The 18988-nt window shown below is 36.4% G+C and overlaps 1 protein-coding gene across 1 annotated transcript; it reads right to left on the bottom strand.

Annotated features, from left to right (window-relative positions):
• Positions 1-802: 802 nt before the first annotated feature.
• Positions 803-18345, bottom strand: GOLGA5 (golgin A5). The gene is made up of 12 exons (XM_009280790.2): positions 17734-18345; positions 14712-14933; positions 13498-13717; positions 12806-12929; positions 11774-11977; positions 10417-10587; positions 9629-9757; positions 7579-7677; positions 5711-5936; positions 4312-4417; positions 2973-3036; positions 803-1325 (listed from the first exon to the last, which is right to left on the bottom strand). Exons 1-12 carry the CDS (start codon positions 18296-18298, stop codon positions 1245-1247), a joined length of 2211 nt encoding a protein of 736 aa, XP_009279065.1. The 5' UTR covers positions 18299-18345; the 3' UTR covers positions 803-1244.
• Between the last annotated feature and the right edge of the window lie 643 nt (positions 18346-18988).

Genomic DNA, 18988 nt, shown 5'->3' with positions numbered 1-18988 from the left:
CTACTGTAACATTTCCATAGTAGTTAGCATGACAGACTTCATTCACAGGACTAATGCTTAGTGTGTTCAAGTCGCATGAAAACTGGACTGTATTCTTAAGAGCAGGAGTGACAAATTCCTTGTAGACATCTTTTCATTACTCAGCTTTGAGCACCACACAAGAAAACAAGAAATTTCTTACGGAAAGGAAGTGACCTTGTATTATTACGTATCGAGAATTCATAATTACAGAATGCCACGGTCTAACGATAGATCTATTACAGTAGGTTTGGTTTGGTATTATGGGGTTTACGACCAATATTTGATGAGGTTTGTTTATTAGTATATTTGGTAAGTGTTTAGACATGAGCAATTTTTGATGTTTTGATAGATTTTATATAGAAATAGTTTTAATTAAGTACCCAAAGCTTTAGAAAATAAATATTTCGATGAATATAAGATCTGATTAAGACACGTAGTAATGAGAGGTATAAGAAAATGCAGTTAAAATATATACATTTCAAGTGCAAAAAGAAACACCATTATTTCTAAAAAGTTTGAACCTTCTTTCTCAAAACCATCTCTTTCTTTCTCTAATAAAGCTAGAATACCAGCCTTTAAATAGGTGGTGTCACTATTCAGCTGGTAGGGAAGATACATCTATTGCACTAGAAGTACAAAGCTAAGAAGAATGCATAATATTTTATTTTTAAACTTATTTACAACAAGATATTGCACCAATCCATTGTCCTTTGTTCAGTTTAACATGTTAAGGAAAAGCCTATTATTTACAAAGTTAAAACAGAAGTCCAAAAGCAGACTGAAAGAAACCAGAAAGAATAAAGTTTATTTAAATTGCTAAGTACAGTTTATTACCTGACCATAGCCCACATCCAGTATGATCTAAAATAGTTTGTATCATATATATCTAATTTCAGAAATCCTTGCATTTCTCTGTAGCTGCAACCCTTACCTTTTACACTAACCCCCAGAAGGTCTACGTAAAATGTAAAGGTTAACCATAGCTTAACTTAATAGCTTTATTTCTCCAGGAAAGTGACGCTCCTTTAGGTAAACTGAAAAAGCAACATAGTATTATACATCTATTTGAAAAGTAGTGATAAATCAGGCATGATGATTTTCATTCTTCCTAAAAACCATGAGGAAAAGTTTGCTGATATTTCAGGACTGATTGTTCTAAAGATACTGCCAGTGTCTTTAGACACTGCGAATTACATTAGCACAGCATATGGTCCTGCCTCAGTCTATCTGCCACTGGGACTGTCATGATGCATTTCTGGGGTGTAGGTAAGTAGAACAATCATGACCCAGAGATGAAGCAATGCCTGGAAAAAGAAAAGAAAGAATTAACTTATCAGCACTGACAATCATCATTCACAGCAGCAGTAAATATGAGAGCTCTCAATGAGCACTAATAAAACCTAGTTTTGTAGAAATATTTTGATTAAATATTTTTCATATTATTCAGATACTCCTAAAAAAAAGAATTCTTATTTGCACAATGAAATGCTGAGTCAGATTCTGAAGAAGCCATCTGCAGAAAACTAAAGATTTTACACAAACAGCAAAACTAAAGCAGCCTGGTTTCCTACAGACTTATGTCCTCTGGCTTTTCTTTCCTTCCAGGCCCCGGTAACTCCAGCTCTTCTCTCTGATATCCAGCCCCCAGCCAGTACATTATCTGATCTGCCTCAAGTGACTGGTAAGCCACTACTCCTGTGCCAACTAGCTGATACCAGACTTTGTAAAACAGCTGAGTTCTGCTTCCCTTACCACAGGCACTGATTTGAGGCATATTTATGAACTTTTTAGGAATGTTAATTCTCATTCAAATTTGGCTGAAACTATCCAATTAGAATAGAAGTTGCTGGGGGTGCAACGAGGGAGATAATTGACAGAACACATAAGCCACATTTCCTTTAAAAAAAATTTAAAAAAATCAAGTTACAATAGTCATAGTCAAGGCTCAAGCTGAAAAAGGGTAACTGCCACTGACTGCCCAACATATAGCTCCTACGCAACCATCACTGAGTTTCTCTTCAGATAGCAGCTTAGGTGGTAGAAGTCTTCAGTGTTTTGGTACAAAGCATTTTATTCGTATATTGATAAGTCTAAGTCATGAACAAGATGAAAGAGAGAGGTTAAGAATTAAACAGCCCTGTTCCTTCCAGTACCTAATAGGCTGGAAGGAGCAACTGCAGGGGGAAACTGTCATTTCCTTTATTCACGTGTGTCTGTCTGCTTTATATCCTGAAATAGTGACAGCTGTTCTCAGAAGAAGAATCATTATGCCTTCTCAAGAAACTTTTTTTTTTTTTTTTTCATTTCAAAGACTCAAAGGCTCAACTAGTGGAGTATTTTCAAGCAGGGTAGACTGCACACATACCTTACCACAGGTCACTTAAACTGACGGACATCTGCCCTCCAGTGGAAAACGGAGGAATTTAATTTTTATCAATTGCAAATCTGACAATCTCACCTGGTATGGATGAGCAACTGTCTACTGTTTAAGTCTAGCAAGAAAAACTTTTCTTGCTACTTCTTCAGCTAACTAGAGAAGTGTGATTATTAGTCACTGAACAAAAAGTGAAGTGCCAAATATTAAAAAAGCTCTAACAGATGTCATTTTCCTAAACATAGTGCATGCAGGTGTGGTGGGTTAACCTTGGCAACAGGTCACTATTATTCTGTATTTTAGTACTAAACCTCTGCTTTTACAGTCTTTTAAATGGTAGTTACATAAATGTCTTTAAGACTGCTATACTAAGAATTCCTGGGAAAAACTGAAAACTGCCAAGCAACATGACTCCAAAATGCTGTTACGCAAGAACTATTTAGTCTGCTTTACAAAAAAATACATTGAGTTGTTAAAGCCTTTTGAACACCAAACATCTTGCAATTTAAGAAGTATTATATAAACTGGTTATAGAAATCTTGCATTAAATTCCTTACTTTAAAGAAAGGTTACTCACCATGTAAATGATTACAAAGACTCTTGCTATGGGATACCGCCTTAGAAAGATTCCCAGCCGAATGCTACACAAGAGAAAAACAAAATGCGCAAGTTAGCACTGAGCAATAAATTCCTGTTCCTCTCATTCCAGTCACCACAAACTCATGAACATCAGCTGATGTTATACACATGGCTTTGTTTGACTTGAATTTTACTTCATGTATTCCAAGACATTAAATGGAGTGAGAAAATTCAGAATGCAGACCATAAAACATATTTTCCTAAGTTTTTCTGTTACATGCTAGGCTCAGAGTTTGTGAAAAAGAGCTAAGACTCAAGAGTTGTTACAGGTATTTTAAAACTCACAAATATGCCATATATTTGTCAAATTTTGTTACTTGAGGAGCTGTCATGAATCTTTCAAAAAGATTTAAGCAACTAAAACCTTGGATTCCTCTGAAAAAACTGATAGATCGCTACCATTCTTACATTTCATTAGATTAAAAAGACATGGGTTTTCCAGGTTTACTGCTACAGTGCTACAAAGCATACTGCATTAGATGTGTGCTCAGTAACGTCAGTTAAAAAAACCATGTGCATACTGAAGTGAGTATGATACTGCCAAATGAAGTTTAGTATTAAAACATCCCGTATAATAGGTCCCAATCATGGAAATCCTGATATTCTTCACAATGAAACTGAAGTACCATGGAAGCACAAAGGACTTTCTATCAAGGTATCTTGCTTTCAAAGCACTAGGAAGTATTACCTAATTTTGTTTTCTATTGGTATTTGATTCAAATTTTGGAGCAGACCTTTGTTGTGAATACATTTGATTAACCTAACTGCTCAGAAAAGGGATCAAAGCAAATCTTTTGCTGGATCCAGAATGATTTTTGTTTATTAATTCCTTGAACAGATTATTTTTCAAGGTAAACAGCTGCACTGGGTCAGGATGCCTAAACAGGAGTAAAAGAATACATATGATACTCTCCCACTAATACACTCTTACAGCGTTTATCACAGACACAGTCAAAACCTCTGAAAGTGAAAAAGGTAGAAGATAGTAACGAAAAAGGTTAGGTTTTTTTGTACATAGTTTAGTGATTCTCTTGTATCAAAATCTACAAAAGCGTTGTTTAAATAATTGACTATAATTTGCAAAAGACCAAGGGTATTAATATCACAGGAAAGCATAAGTGAACTAGGTCAATATTTAGTATATTTATACCATGCTTTAGCTTCATTATTTTTTATTTCTACCTTCATAGAAGCAATTCAAAACAGAAGATGTGCCACTTGAAAACTGCAAAAGGATTCCAGCAATTACAAAATGTATTCCCTTAGGACACTCTTACCTAAACTGATCTATACTACTGGCAGCTTTGCGAACTCTCCCATACATTCCTGCCATGTTAGTATCCATGTCACTAAACAGGACAGGAACGTTACGCATACGAGCACCTATATGAAGGGAAAAAAGCAAAAAATCTCATTAGTCTAAAGCCAGTTAAATTGTTTAAGTAAAACAAATCGATAGTGGATAACAAAGATATATAGTATGTGATTAATAATATGTGATTAATTATTAAAAATAGTTATTAATGTGATTTGTTGGTGCTGTTTTGCTGGGGGCAGAGGAGTGTGTTTTGAGGGCAGGATTCTTGAGAAACTTACAATCAAGTCAAATGTTTCTTCAACTTAGCACATTTTTAAAATTTTTTTTTTAGTTGACTAGATGGACATCTTGATATTCAATTCTATCATGTAATAATTCTATTATTAGGTGTATAAAATGATGGGTTTGATACTGTCACAGTTTCTCTATTTGCTTTTATTTCTCATACAGTAAAACTTTGATAGCATTTCTGATACTAACTTGTATATTCCAAAAATTTCTACTTTATTTACATTTTTACTATGTATCAACTTCATTAAAAAAAAAAGATTCTCAGATAATGTTACCTTTGTGCAACTAAACTTAAGCTTACTGCAGTTACTTAAAAACAAGCCAAAAGGAAACATATTTCAAATTTGCTAGTTCTCCTGCCTTATTTCTTTAAAAGTCTTTCATAAGCAGAGAAACAAAAGTCTGGATTGTCGTTTTACACCTCTTAGTAATTGTCCATTGCTTTTAAAGTTACTTACCATATATACAAAATTACAAACTTTGACTTTGAAAAGTAACATCTCAAAACCATGGATCAACTGCTGAGATTCTCCTAGAGATACAGGTTGATCGCTACACAGTACAGACAAACCAATCTCAGCAGAACCACCATATTTTAAGCTGCTCTTCAAGAAAAACAGAAAGCAAGGAGGAAATTGATTTCAACCAGAATTCTGATCAACTCTCAAAAGGAAGTATCCCGTTCTTTCTCACCTCCCAAATCCTTTTTACAAAAGAAGACTTATATCCTGCTTCTGACATTCAGTTTAAACCCCAAAAGACAGATTTAGTTGCACCTGTGACAGGATTTGTAAATATGATTGTTCCAATAGTGCCATAGTATTGAGAATTAAAGATGAATTTTGCTTTATTAAGTTTACTTAAAGTAATTTACACAAAAAAAGGAGCTTCTACTTAACTATTTTTTATGATACTGGCTGCTGTTGACAAAGTCTCTGGCATAAGCTGCATATTTTCAGCATTTATTTTTCCTTATAAACTCAGACTTTCGGGGAAAGGCATTAGGAAATATAAAAGCCTGAACTGCAGAAAGGACAGAGTTTTAAGTATTATATTTCCTTATTTACCTTCAGCACCATCAATGCCTGCCATATTAATGGAAGGTCCATTAGTACTAGTGCCTTGGATAGCCTTCAGCTGTTGCTCAAGTCGTTCCAGTTGATAGACAAGGGAGTTTTTCTCTGTGCTCAGGCTCTCTAACATGGTTTGCTTCTGAATTAGTGTTTCTGTCAGCTGATGAAGCCGATTTTCTAATTCTGTCTGACTACTACTACTTAGAGCCTTGTTTGTGAGCTAAAAAACAAAGAAAAAAATCAGAGTAAGTTCAAAGTCTGACCAACTGACACATTACAAAACTCTCAAAATCTAAGCCCTCCAAGAACCAAGTTACCCCATTGCAGAATTTTTACAGGATAATACTATCAAAATGATCACCAATGAGCACAATAAAGAAGAAACTTAATTTCGACGGTTGCTAAAACAAGATTTTAAATGACAGAAGAAGCTATGTAAAAATGTATTCCTGTGTTTTCCACCTCTAATCATATGAACATTTCTGTATAATCATAAGTTTGATCACAAAAAGCAATGCTATGCCTCAGAGCTGAGTTTAAATGGTAGGCGTGACAATAGCAAGATAATCCAGTCTGGCTGTCATACTTGCTATTTCACAAAACAAGTGAGTATGTAAAATGTTTTCAAGCGAGGAAGAAAAAACTCAGTACAAATGGGGAGAATCTGATGCCATTCTACAGGAAAGCTTGAATGAAAATGGTGAAAATGCAGGTTATGTTGCAGAAGAATTGAGGAGCACTGAGGCAGAAAACATGAGTGTACTAGCAAATAGAAACTGCAAGGACAGCAAATGAAGACATGGATCATGTAATTCAATTTGCAGAAAATATTTAAAGCAAATGGGAATCTCCAGATTAGCCGTATGTGCTAATAGACGAGTAGCTCGTCTATTCACTACAGTCTTGGACCTCAGCCACTTGTAGCATCAAAGATGTAGCTTCAGTGATGAAAAAACAGAATCAACAGGAACCAGAGGCAGTGAGATATCAAAAATACAAATTAGATGCAATGCACCAGGGCAGGTGCAGGTAGTCCTGAAGCCAGTATTACCAGAAGAATCATCCGCCAACAGGCTCAAGAAATTTGTATCACAACAATTTCCAAATCCTCTGACACTCTAACTGTACAGCTGACCATTGTTGACTCTAGACTATCAATTTCTCTACATATAGACTACTTTTCATTATGCTAAGATGATTTACACAAAATGAGGCCTATACCTTCATGCTGCCCAAGGAGACTGGGGGGGGCTGACAAGTATCAGAAGGTTCCAAAAGGAATTAGACTGATTCAAGGAAAATAGGTCCATAAACATACTGGTGGGACTTAGTAGGGACTTAAACACTAACGACCCTAATTCAACTGCTGATGCTGAGCGAGTACAAGGGAGTGAAGAAAGCGGCCAGGCTCGCATGCTGGCCCCATCGCCACTGTCCAAGATAGAACAGTAGGCTAGATGGATCACTGAGTCTGTAGGATGTTACTTATGTTCTTATGCCCAGTTAAAAGGATCTTTGCAGAAATCATGATGACCTAATCAAGTGCCAATGACTTTTTTTAGTTTTCAAAAAGAACGGTGATCCAGCACCACCCCATCAGGTCTAGTTGGGACACAGGTTCATTTCCACCACCCCCCCCCCCGAAGACAAAAGCACATGCAATTATAAACCAGGCTATTTACTACTTCATGGTTCCTTTCTTGTACTCCCTCCACTCAAAACTACTCTGTATTGAAAACAAGTATACTAACTCATTAGTAAAGCCTTTACGTTTCTTTTGTACAGTTTAATCAAATTGATAGTTCTCATCACTGTTTTCATAACTGAAGGTGATAAAACTATTTTCTATAGACACACAGTACCTGATTTCTGAGCTTCTGAATTTCTTCCTCTCTGTCTTTTATTCTGCATTGCAAAGTGTTCTTTGTTCGATACAATTCTTCTTCAGTATAATGGAGTTCCTATAAAATGTATCACAATCACAAATAAAAGATTTTATACATATATGTATTTTGAGAGACATTCTCTTATCTAGAGTTTCACAGTAGAACACAAGAAGGCAATATGCTGCAACCAAATATAAACTCTTAGTTAAGTGTCTGGCTAGGATGGGGGGAGGGGGGGCGGGAAGAGCTGAGTATGAAGACACAACCTACAAGACTTATCAAATCCTTTTGTGAAGACTGACATAGTATAAATATTAATCCAGACTAGTTTACTAAGAGTCACACAATTCAATGGGACCATAATTTATCTTCCTTATACTCTCACCATTTATCATATTGCTATCTTGAAACGACGTCAATAATGTAACTTAAACAATTAGGAAATACTTCAGGGAGGGAATCTGTATTCTTAAAATAAACCTATCAATCCGAGATACCATTTTTTAAAAGTGTTTAAAAACCCTTGGCATATCTATCTATAGTCCTGTGTGACACAGATCTTCCTTTAAAGTTTAGGATAAATTAACATAACAGATGCGAAAGGGGAAGGGATATTAGTAAGGGACAACTTACTGAACAGCAAATCTAACAGTAAGTTTTGTTATTACCATGATTTAGCGGCTATTTTAACTCTGACTTAAAGACCTGTCATGCTTATCTTTTAAATTAAGACAGCCTTCAAATCACTGTATCACTTCCGCTGCCAGTTGCTACAGAAAACAGATAATCCTATTCTCCCTTCAAACCATTGGATGTACAAGAAGTAACGCCTCTACTTATTTTCCATCTTCAGTCTCAGAAACCTTATGGCAATAGTTAAAGGAATTCCCAGATAGAACAGACCATAATTGTATTAAGTATCGATGCACACAATTACTTCAAAAGCACATGTAAATGTATGTCATCAAAAGGAATACATCAGTTTCTGTAATAACTGATAATGGCTTTTCTTTTTTTTAAATTCACCTCACTTTTTCTGTGTGTAGTATTGACTTAAAATATACCCCTCAGAAGGGCAGGAGTAACAGAATACAATCTACCATCTGCTTTGGTATAATAAACATCAGCTATCCATCAAGAGCAGACCTCAACTTCTGCCTTTTAATTAGTTTAAGCTGCTAGCATCTCATTAAAATGTAATTTCTGGAAGGACAGATAATCCTATAAGATAAATTGTTCCTAGCAGATACAGTGTACTCTCCTGCTTTCCTCATTATTAATTCTCTTTACATCAGCCTTTTCTTAAAGAGAAATTTTTTCATAGGGTGCAAAGCATTTACCTGATTTCTACTGAATAGTAAGTTTGTTCACATGAAATACAAGTTTGCCTTTTTTTCCCCTCTTTTTAGCACAAAACTGCTTAAATCAAGGGGGAGTTTGCTTAAAAAGATGACACAATCTGACAACATTCATTAATATAATTTTATCAGCAATTTGTCTTATAAAGCAGTTTGGAAGTAACAAAATTTAGATTCAGAACTGAGTAACAAGTGGGTTAAAAAAAAAATCTATGAATTGGTACTACAATAACATTGTTTTACGAGCTAAATCTTATGTAGTAATTGAGCACAGGAAGTTCCACAGTAACCATTTTTAGTATTTGAGTTTCTTGACATAAACAACGGTTACAAATGTTACTATATCCCTATTGTTTGATTGTTCCCCTGCTGAATAAAATTAAAGATCATGATCAATTTTGTGCACTCCCTAGGGTCACGTTTATTCTTTAATACATCAGCAAGATCTCCATTTATCAGCAGTATCCAGAAGGCCCTGTGCACTGCTTAGTACTGGTTGCGCTTTGTTTGGCCTAGTGACATTCATTAAGCTTTTTGGGATTTCTCTGGAATACTAGGCAAAAAATAACACAAATAGTGTTTAAGCTACTCTCTTATTAAGCCAAATGCTTTACTGATGACACCACATGAGGCCTAAAAAGACCAATCAGCTTTCAAGAATTCCTTACCTGTTTTTGCCGTTCTAGTTCAGCTTCTGCCTCTTGCTTGGCCATTTTGTGTGCTGCTATTTGCTCTTGTAGGTCTTGAAGCTGCTCTCTCACTGACTCAGCTTCACTTACCTGCTGAGTCTCCATATCCTGAAATGAATAGAAATGTTACCATTTCACTAACAGTCAAACAATACTACAATCTGTCCTAGGTAACAGAAAAAAAAAAGTTGTATCTGCAATATTGCTTCAAAGAAAAATGAAGGTGAAGCTGTATTGAATAAATGACATTTGGTCATTTTATACAGAATATTTTTACTAATATAGTAATAAAATAAATGCGTTTTGTGAACATGAAAAGCCTCCACTTTTTCCCTTCTACTGTCTACAGGCCAAAACTGCGTAAAGTAGGCTTGTGTGCAACTGCTGGGTTGAGCCAATTATGCCAGCAGACAACTCGGATTACAGTTGCTTCAAGGATTAGTAGCCCTTGCAGAAAAGGATATAGGTGATCTCTACAGAAATCACCATGCTTGTCTGGAAAAAAATGCTTCCCTCAAAAGGAGCACACAGTAGTGAGGGAAGAGAGAAGTGGTATCTATAGTATTCCTCCCACATGACCTGAAGCGGTGAAAGAGAACATGGAAAGAAATTGGGTATCAATAAGCACTTGTCTCACCTTGAGCAAAAACTGGCTTATTTTAATACTAGGTCAAATAAACACTAGAAGCAACAGCCCTAAAGTATACAAGAAAACAGTCCTTTGTGCATGGTTAACTACAAATACATGTGTACATAATCATAGCTACCTGCAGCTCTGTTCTCATCTGTTGTATTTGCCCCATTAGTTTTTGTATTTCTTCTCTCTGAGTGTCTCGCTCATGTCTCAGTTCTTCTAGTTCCATTGTGCTTGCAGTATTGCTATCCAGGCCTTCAATACCAGAGCCTTCTTTTAAGCTGTTTATCAACTTTTCTTTAGACTGAAATAATAAATCAATATATTATTTATTGCAGTATTTAACAAGTGCTCAACTAGAACATGCCAAAATGACTTTGCTCTAAAATTCAAATGTAGACATACAGTAAAAGAACTGCTTTATCTGTTCTTTTAGCCAAGTTAGTAATGACCCTACACATTTTAAAATGAAAATGTTTCCCTACTGATAATTTTTCTGACTTCCTGTATGCCATGAGACTGGATTTACTGAAAGCCTGTGTTATTTGAGGAAGCGTACAGCTTTTCTGTTTAGAAGTGCCTGGAATGTTAAACATGTCATGGATAACAATTTTGGCTTTCCAGCTACCGTAAGAGAGAAGACGAACACTAACAGAAACTAGAGACAAAACTGATCCCCTTTCAGTCCATCCGTTCTCCTGCCAACAAAGCCAAATAAGCGCCAAATACAGCAATAACTCTTCTGGAAAAGAGGATGAACCATTTTATTCAGAGTCAACCTAATGTTAGCTTGACATTGACTTCTGATCTCATGCTTCTCGTATTTATCAAGATGATTTAAAACCTGTCCTTGGATATCAGACTAAATTAATCATTCTAAACAGACACCTTTATCTTCAACATTTTGCTAACGTTTATAAACAAGGCTCAAATTGACCACATTTGGATTTGGTATCTTTGACAACTTAAGTAGTACAGAACTGCACAGAATACCTAATTTTGCCATTGTTTATATAATGCTAATCACATGCAACCTTTCAGAATGTATAAAAATATTTTCTTTGGTTTACACATAAGTATCCATTATATGCTATGCTTCAGCCTCAAGCAGAATAGAGCAAGAGAATTCTTGACTCAAGAATACTGGGTGTGGAACAAACTGTAGGTCACATCTATTTATCTATCTGCCTAAGATTGGACTCAGATGCGGAACACACTGACAGATGTTGCACAATAAGCACAATGGTTCACTTGGATTTTTCTTGAAGTTCAGGACTTGAACTTCCATTTCAATTACTTAACTCAATCTGTAAACTTAAATTTACAAAATGCAGACTGGTAGCTGTTCTATATGGGTATCATTATAGATATGCCCCAAAATATATTACAGGTCACATGAAAAAAACCCACAAATTAGATTATTTGAAGCATAACACCTTAAAAAAGTTAAGTGTACAAATCAAATTGGATTTCTTTACAGAAATGCTTACTTGGAGTATGCGAGTAGCTTTCTGTTTATAGTCTGTCAGTTCCTGTTTTGCAGATTCTAGGTTGTTTTTAGTTACTTTGACTTGCTGCTGAAGCTCATCAGCTCGCCTCTTTTCATCTAAATACTTTCTTTCTGTTACAGTTATCCCTTCTGCCAGGTTCTGACGTTCTGCTTCCATTTTACTTAGACGAGCCGCAAACTCATTCTATTAGCAATAAAGAAACAATACTTTGTGTTTAAACACAGTCTCAACTTTAACCTAGAAATGAAAAAAGAAAGTTTAAAAGCAACTACACATGACATAACACCTCATATCTACCACCTCCAACTTAAAGATGCATTAGTGCTATGTGGAAAGAAATCCTGCTTGCTTAAGCAAGTGCTAAATAATATAGTAAAAATATGCATTTCTTTCCCGCACCAGAAATAGTGAGGGAGCAACAATCTTCCTACTATTTACATTTATTTGGTAAACAAAAAGCAAGTTTTTCTCTCAAAAATATTATCAAATGTAGTCTGCCATATTTTGATGTACTTCAAAAAAAACCCCAGATGCTGATAAAGATTTTCAAAGTTGCTATTATACATAACAAAGGCCAAGCTAAGTGTGGACAGCAGTCTCTAGCAATGATGTACTCACATCTTTACCATAGAAGCGATCATCCAGCTTAATATTCTTAAGATTACATATTAAAATTGTGTAACAATTTGTTGTGTAACAACATAGCATGGAAAATTAAATTGATTACTAATTTAGTTTTAAAACGTTTTAATATTAAAGTTAGCATGAAAAAAACCAGTAAAAATTATCAGCATTAATCCCCAAAAACTTTTAATCAAGAAGCTTTCAAAATAAGATATAAAAAGTAAACTAGCATCACAAGGATACTTAGTGCAGCAAACAGCACATCCTTCCAAGCACTTAGTACCCTGAACAGGAACTGAAGTCAAGGGGAAGAGAGAGCAGTTGGAACCTCACAGATTTGATCCAAAAAGTAGAGTCTGAAACTTTCCCTTACTCTTCATGTCTAACCTGCATTTGTTTGTAACTTTCTTGCTCTCGCTTGAGTGCGGAGTCTGCATCACGCAGCCTCTCTTGAAGAGTTTGAAGGGCTTGATTTTGCAAACTGCTCCCTTCACTGTGGTCTTGTATTATCCTGAAAGAGCGATATACATATTAATTGAAAAAGAAGAAATCTAGTATGATTTTCAGGTAGAAATATGACTACCTGGTTTTCAGACCAGCTTTGAAAATTTACCCAGTAAATTATTGAATATGGCTGGCTACAGGTGTGAGGCCTGGAGTTAATGACTCGCGCATCTCCTCCCTGATCTATATTCTGGAGTATCCAATTGCCGATTCCTATCCCAGCGCTGAGATAGTCAGAAAAGTCTTCATATTTGTGGATAAGCAAATGTATTTTTCAAGACAAAAATATTTGAGATCTTCAGCTTCAGGCCTCTGACACAAACATAAATACTTTATACAAAATGGATTTCAATAATCAGGTGACAATTGCCCCTATTTAATACTCATGTGCCCTGTTCCCACTGCCAGCTATGATATAGCGGGCTTAGAGCAAACTTTAATCCTATTTCAAATCTTGACACAATCCCTTTCCCCATTAGTTTATTCATTTCTATTCTTAAAGAGACAATCATCTACCTTGAATTTTCAAACTTATTACTATTTGCAGAACTACGAAGTATGAAATTATAAGGTACCGTGATTTTTCACTCTGCAATGCTTCCAAAGCTTCTGTCCGAGCACTTAAGAGCTGATCAGCTTCTTGCAACCGTACTTTCAGCACAGCTAGCTGTGAATCCTTGGCACCAACAGCTTCTGTCAGATCATCAACTCGAGCTCGAAGTTCTCTAACCATCCTGTCACTCTTTGAATGGTCAACATTCCACTTCTCGACCCTTTCCCGGGATTTATTCAACTCTACAAAATAAGAAGTTTCTCTGAAGTTCATGAAAGTAGGTATTGCAAGGTCTTGTCAATGGTCAGGATGCACACATCACATTTCTTAAAGAAAGAAATTAAATACAATGAAGTTCAAGTAACACTGAACCTTTATGAGCCACCAAGAAGAAGTAACAAATGCCAGACTGGCTGTGAGAACACGACCCATAAAATTTTGCAGGTGATCTCAAAACAGGCATTTCATTCTGTGTCACACTGCAGATGACAAATTTTACCTGCCCCACCCCTTGCAACGGCCTACTGTCGAATATCCCTGTGCGAGCAAGCCTTTGAAAACCTCTGCATAAAGCATCTAGTCCAACTCAATGTGACAATAAGCTCAACCTAAAAACCAGTAGAAAAATACACCAGTGTTGAAATAATGCCTGAATACTTACAGAGCCTTCTGGTTTTAATCAAACATCACATATTAAACTTCAATGGAAATTAAAATTCTCTGGCTCATACAGTTACTTTGAAAAAAATGCGGTCCCTCAGTTGTATGCCTAACAGCAGGAGTTTGCTCAAGGTTTTATCATTTAAGTGTTTAATTTATATTCACATTTTTTGTATTTGTCATTTCATTTGGCTTTGAAAAAGCTAGTGAAGTCATACAAAAATATTAAATTTTATATTTTTACTGTCAGTTTCTAGACATCAGAGATTATAGCCTACAGCCAGAAAGCAGTCAGATTTTGAAGTATTTAAAGGATTACTCATTTAAGTTTTGGAACTAACTTGATCACATCATTTTAATCAACATTTGTGTTATCTTTGTAGTTGAACAAGCCTTTTAGTTTCTCCCAGCTCATTATTCTGAAACCAAGAATCATTTTGCTTGGTAACTCATACATGCAAATTTAACTAGAAAGATTTTATTATAAATACAAAACACTAACACAGAAATAGCATTGTTTTCTAGTTCACTAGCATTTTAGTAATATGTTACAGTTGAGTTTCCAAACCACAGTACCTTCTTGTGTTTCTTTGGACCTCTGAATTAGTGAAGCCATTTCTTGATTTAAAGATTGAACTTCATTCCGCAGCAGCTGATTCTCCAGACGAAGATTGGATAGCTCATGTGATTTTGAATCATCATTAGCTGAAAGGCTAGGATTAGTTACTGCACTTATTGATGAATCCTTCACGCCATCCCCTTGTGCTCCCAGTCCAGAATCTGAACTGTCTGGAGTTTCTGTATAGAGAGATGCAAGTTAGAACTAATATATGTATTTGTAAGTTGCCTTGATATAAACAGCAATTCCATGTTCTGCATCAGTGGTTAAATGCATAATATAAAATAAAATTTAAAAAAGCTTATATTGAAACGGAATATGGAGCTGCTTCTCCCAAGGGACTTGCACAAAATAGGACTATTATACAGTATACACGCATCATGCAGTGTTTTTGTTAATCCTGCAAGACAAGACATAGAAATTATAAAATTTCTTATTAATGTCAAATTTAGGATTTCAAAACATTAATACTTTTTTATGACTATGCTGCCCAGAGATGTCTTCAGAAGCTGAGAGAGTAACAGAAGAGATTAAATATACATAGCAACTAACTAGGGGAATTCTTAACAAGTTCATTCTGGTTTTCCATTAAGATTTTGAGGATGTAAATTTTTAAATAAAAAAAAAAAAAAAAAAAAATCTGTTCAGATGACTACACTTAGTCATTTTGATATCAAACCTAAATATATCTCAGCCACATAGCTACGTATTTTAGTTATCTTTATGCAAAAAAGCATTTTAAGAATAATTTCAGTCAAAACATCATCTTACTGATAAATCTGCATTAGTAATTCTCAAAAAATTTTTTCAAAAGCACTTTTACTATGAGAAATCAAGTTGCAGTGATTTGAAGTAGAAGCATGATCTCTCCTTTCTCTAATGAAAAAATAAGGTAGATATACTCCGTCAAACTGTTAAAAGCTTTCTGCCAATACAAACTGTAATTCTCTAGATTACAGAAACCAAAATACAGATTTTTATTTTTCTTTTTTTTAAACCTTAGAACCTCAGTGAGAACGGTACGGGAACTCGGCAGTATTCTGAACAACAGTCCCTTGCAGGGAAGGAGGAACGAACAGCCTTTCCCCATCATACACAAACACACACAGAGCATCCTGGATTAACGCTGTGAAATTCATACATCCACTGTAACAGTCTTGATTCCAGCATGTATAGTTGGAAGCTTTGCAGCAGTGTTAAGATAAAGCAACATAGCACGCAATGAGCAAACAAACAGGCAATCCAAAAAATATTATTTCTGAATTTAGTATGTCCCAGAGGAGTAACTGCTGAAAATCCAGGGGGACAGACTGCAACTAATTCCAAGCAAGACTGCAGTTTAGCTGTCACAACGTTATTTACTTCACCTTGTGATCATCAACCAACCTGCTCCACTTTCCTTGTTACCACTGCAACAGCCCCTATCACTCAGAGTCCAGGGAGCTGGGGCAGAGTATTAATTCTGAACAACACACCAACAAGTAGCAGCAGTGACAGCAAGATTTCTTCCACATTTTCTCAAACCCCTTTCCTATTTAAACGGTTCTAAGAAGTGTCATTTCCTTCCTTTTGATTCATTTACACAATTTCCAAATTATCAGACAATTTATCCTCATTCCTTTGTCTGGAAAACTCAATAGATTAATGAAGTTAACACAGCAAGAAATTAACCATTTATAGGACATATTAGATTATATCAATGTCAATGTACGAAGTATAACGTTAATTGTTTTTGTCTATAGCTAATGTATCATAAGCTACTTCAACAGATGCTATACAGAACATTTAAATGACACAGAGGTATCTATACAATCAACTTTGAGACCAGTGTGCTCAAACTCTATGTTGTAATTGTGTGCTTCCTCATTTGGCAGGTCCACAATGCAAACTCCACTCAAAAATCCTCAGAAGAAAATTCAACAGGCCACACTGAGCAAAACAAATACGTTCCTTAAGCACCAATCAGCAAGGCCATATAGCCAGGTCTAACATATTTGAATTATTAGTAGTAGTAGTAGTAAACCTTATCGAAAGGTTACAGACCCAGAAATACAAAAATATTCACATCTTTGGAAATGATCCCTTTTCACGTCTAAAATTTTTCAGCATACTTAATGTAGTAAGTAAAAAACTGGCATTTACAATGGTTTATACGCTCGAAGTACTGGACAAATAATATTCTAACTACATTATTAAGAAGTAATATCACCATTTGCTTCGATTTTATAGACTAAACAACAGCAAAGTAGCAGAGCAACAGCAAGGAGAGTATAGATTGGACAGTCTGGCAGAGAACACAAGTTCCTGACACTTCCCAGCCACATTCCCCTTTGCATTGACTTGAGAATAGCCCCAACTTTTGACTGGAGGCTCTTTCAGGCATCTGGATTTAGACTGCAGTAATGAACAACTTCTGGCAAACCCGAAGGCTTTATCTATCCAGCTCTCTCATGCCTGTAGCTCTACAACAGCCTATCCACATCCAACTTCCCACTCTGCAGGACAAGCTTACCCCTTTTCCATGGTGGAACAGAGAAAACCTCACATCAACTCACATGGTGCATTGGGCAATAGCCAACACCATCTACCAGCCGGTGAAAGTCACACACTCTCCTATGTGGCAACAACAGGTAAGGGCCCCCAAGTGATCAAATGCAGCAGCACCTGTGCTTCTAAGTGGGGATGTATGGGGGCTGATGCAAGGTTAGGTCATAGCTCAGGGAGGTCAAGGTGAGCAGTAGCAATGAAGTAGATCGAGAACACAAAAGATTTAGGTATTAATTATGCAGCTTGTCAAATCAGCATGGTATCTAAGATTATCCCAGTGATGAAAAAATGTTAAAGACCCTGCTGTACTCCACACACTTGACATACTACTACCACTAAATGTTTCATGAAGTGACAGTACATCCATTACCTAGTCTTACCCTAGACATACTTGGGTTTTAAATATCTCTAAGTTCAATACTATTTAACTACCATTGCCTTGGCTCCTGACGGAATTATCTTCAGTAGTTTTTGCACTCTGTGTACTGGTAGACACAGAACTAATGCTTGAAGTCCGAGAGTGATTTTGAAGAACAGGTGCCTTGCTCTTCTCTTTTTTAGAGTCCATCCTTCCATTAGGCTCTTTCTCCGAACTGTTGAGAAAATCAAATAGCAACTCATCATCAGGTTCCGACTTTTTTCTTCTCACAAAATGTGAGGCAGCTCTGGGTGTGGAAACACTTTCTACTGGAGAAGCAACCTCCGAAGATGTCCTACGTGCTGGTTTAACATTTGCTGTTCCTGCTAGGATTGTGGCCTTTTGATGTTTGATATTATCAGCTGCTGAGGAGATGTAGGCTGCTTTGGATGACGTCTGATATTTCAGTTCTCCAGTATGCTGGCGCAGTTCAGAATATTCATTGGCAGAGTCCAAATTCTTATTATCATAAACTGCACTGCTTGCCGTGTCTTTTTTGCTCAGAGCCGATGCAGCTCCTTGATCAACTCTGTTGAGTAGATCCTCTGCCTTTCCAGCAAGATCAGCAAGCCAAGACATGATGGATGTCTCTTGATAAACTCTATAAAATTAAAATTTCAGGACCATATGCTGCAAAAGACATAGAATGATTACAAATCAGACTGGTGTTGATAAAACAAGATGTACAGGTACCTAAACAACTGTTGTGTCTACCTATTCATGCTGTAATTATTTTAATACTTTTCTCCTACTCGCTTGGTATTTCACTGTTGTGGTAACTAATGGAAATAAACCAAATCAGTTTCTAAGGAGAACAGACAAAACCAAGGCTTAGCTATCAGACCATATCTGTTTCTGGCATCAACACCTGCTACTGAGCATCCAGCCTGCTAGCCAATTTGCAACAATAATAGAAAATAAAAGTCTACTTGCACCTGACAAAACCAAACTCAGTTGGGGAAGGAAAAGTGGCCAGATGCTTATTACAGGAACGGATAACAACAAAGCCTTAGATGTTTGGCCTGCAGATTCATAATCTGGGTCAGACAGTGGAACTTCTCCCCAACAAACTTTGCAGCCTGCTGTCCCTTCTGTGACACCAACACCGGGGACAGGTGCATGCCTTCACTCGCACCAAGGGCCTGCAAGACTACACAGGCGACGTGTGCCTCTATCCCAGCTCCCGGGAAGGGCTCCTTCACCCCAGGGCAGGCTTGTGGAGGTTCCCTTGGCCGAGCACACCCACAGCGGGAAGGGGGAAGCGCAGAG

The sequence above is a fragment of the Aptenodytes forsteri genome, unplaced genomic scaffold, assembly GCF_000699145.1.
Source record: "Aptenodytes forsteri isolate BGI_AS27 unplaced genomic scaffold, ASM69914v1 Scaffold193, whole genome shotgun sequence".
NCBI classification, from domain to species: Eukaryota; Metazoa; Chordata; class Aves; order Sphenisciformes; family Spheniscidae; genus Aptenodytes; species Aptenodytes forsteri.
Note: the sequence above shows the minus strand (reverse complement) of the source record. Positions and strands in the feature narration are given on the sequence as shown.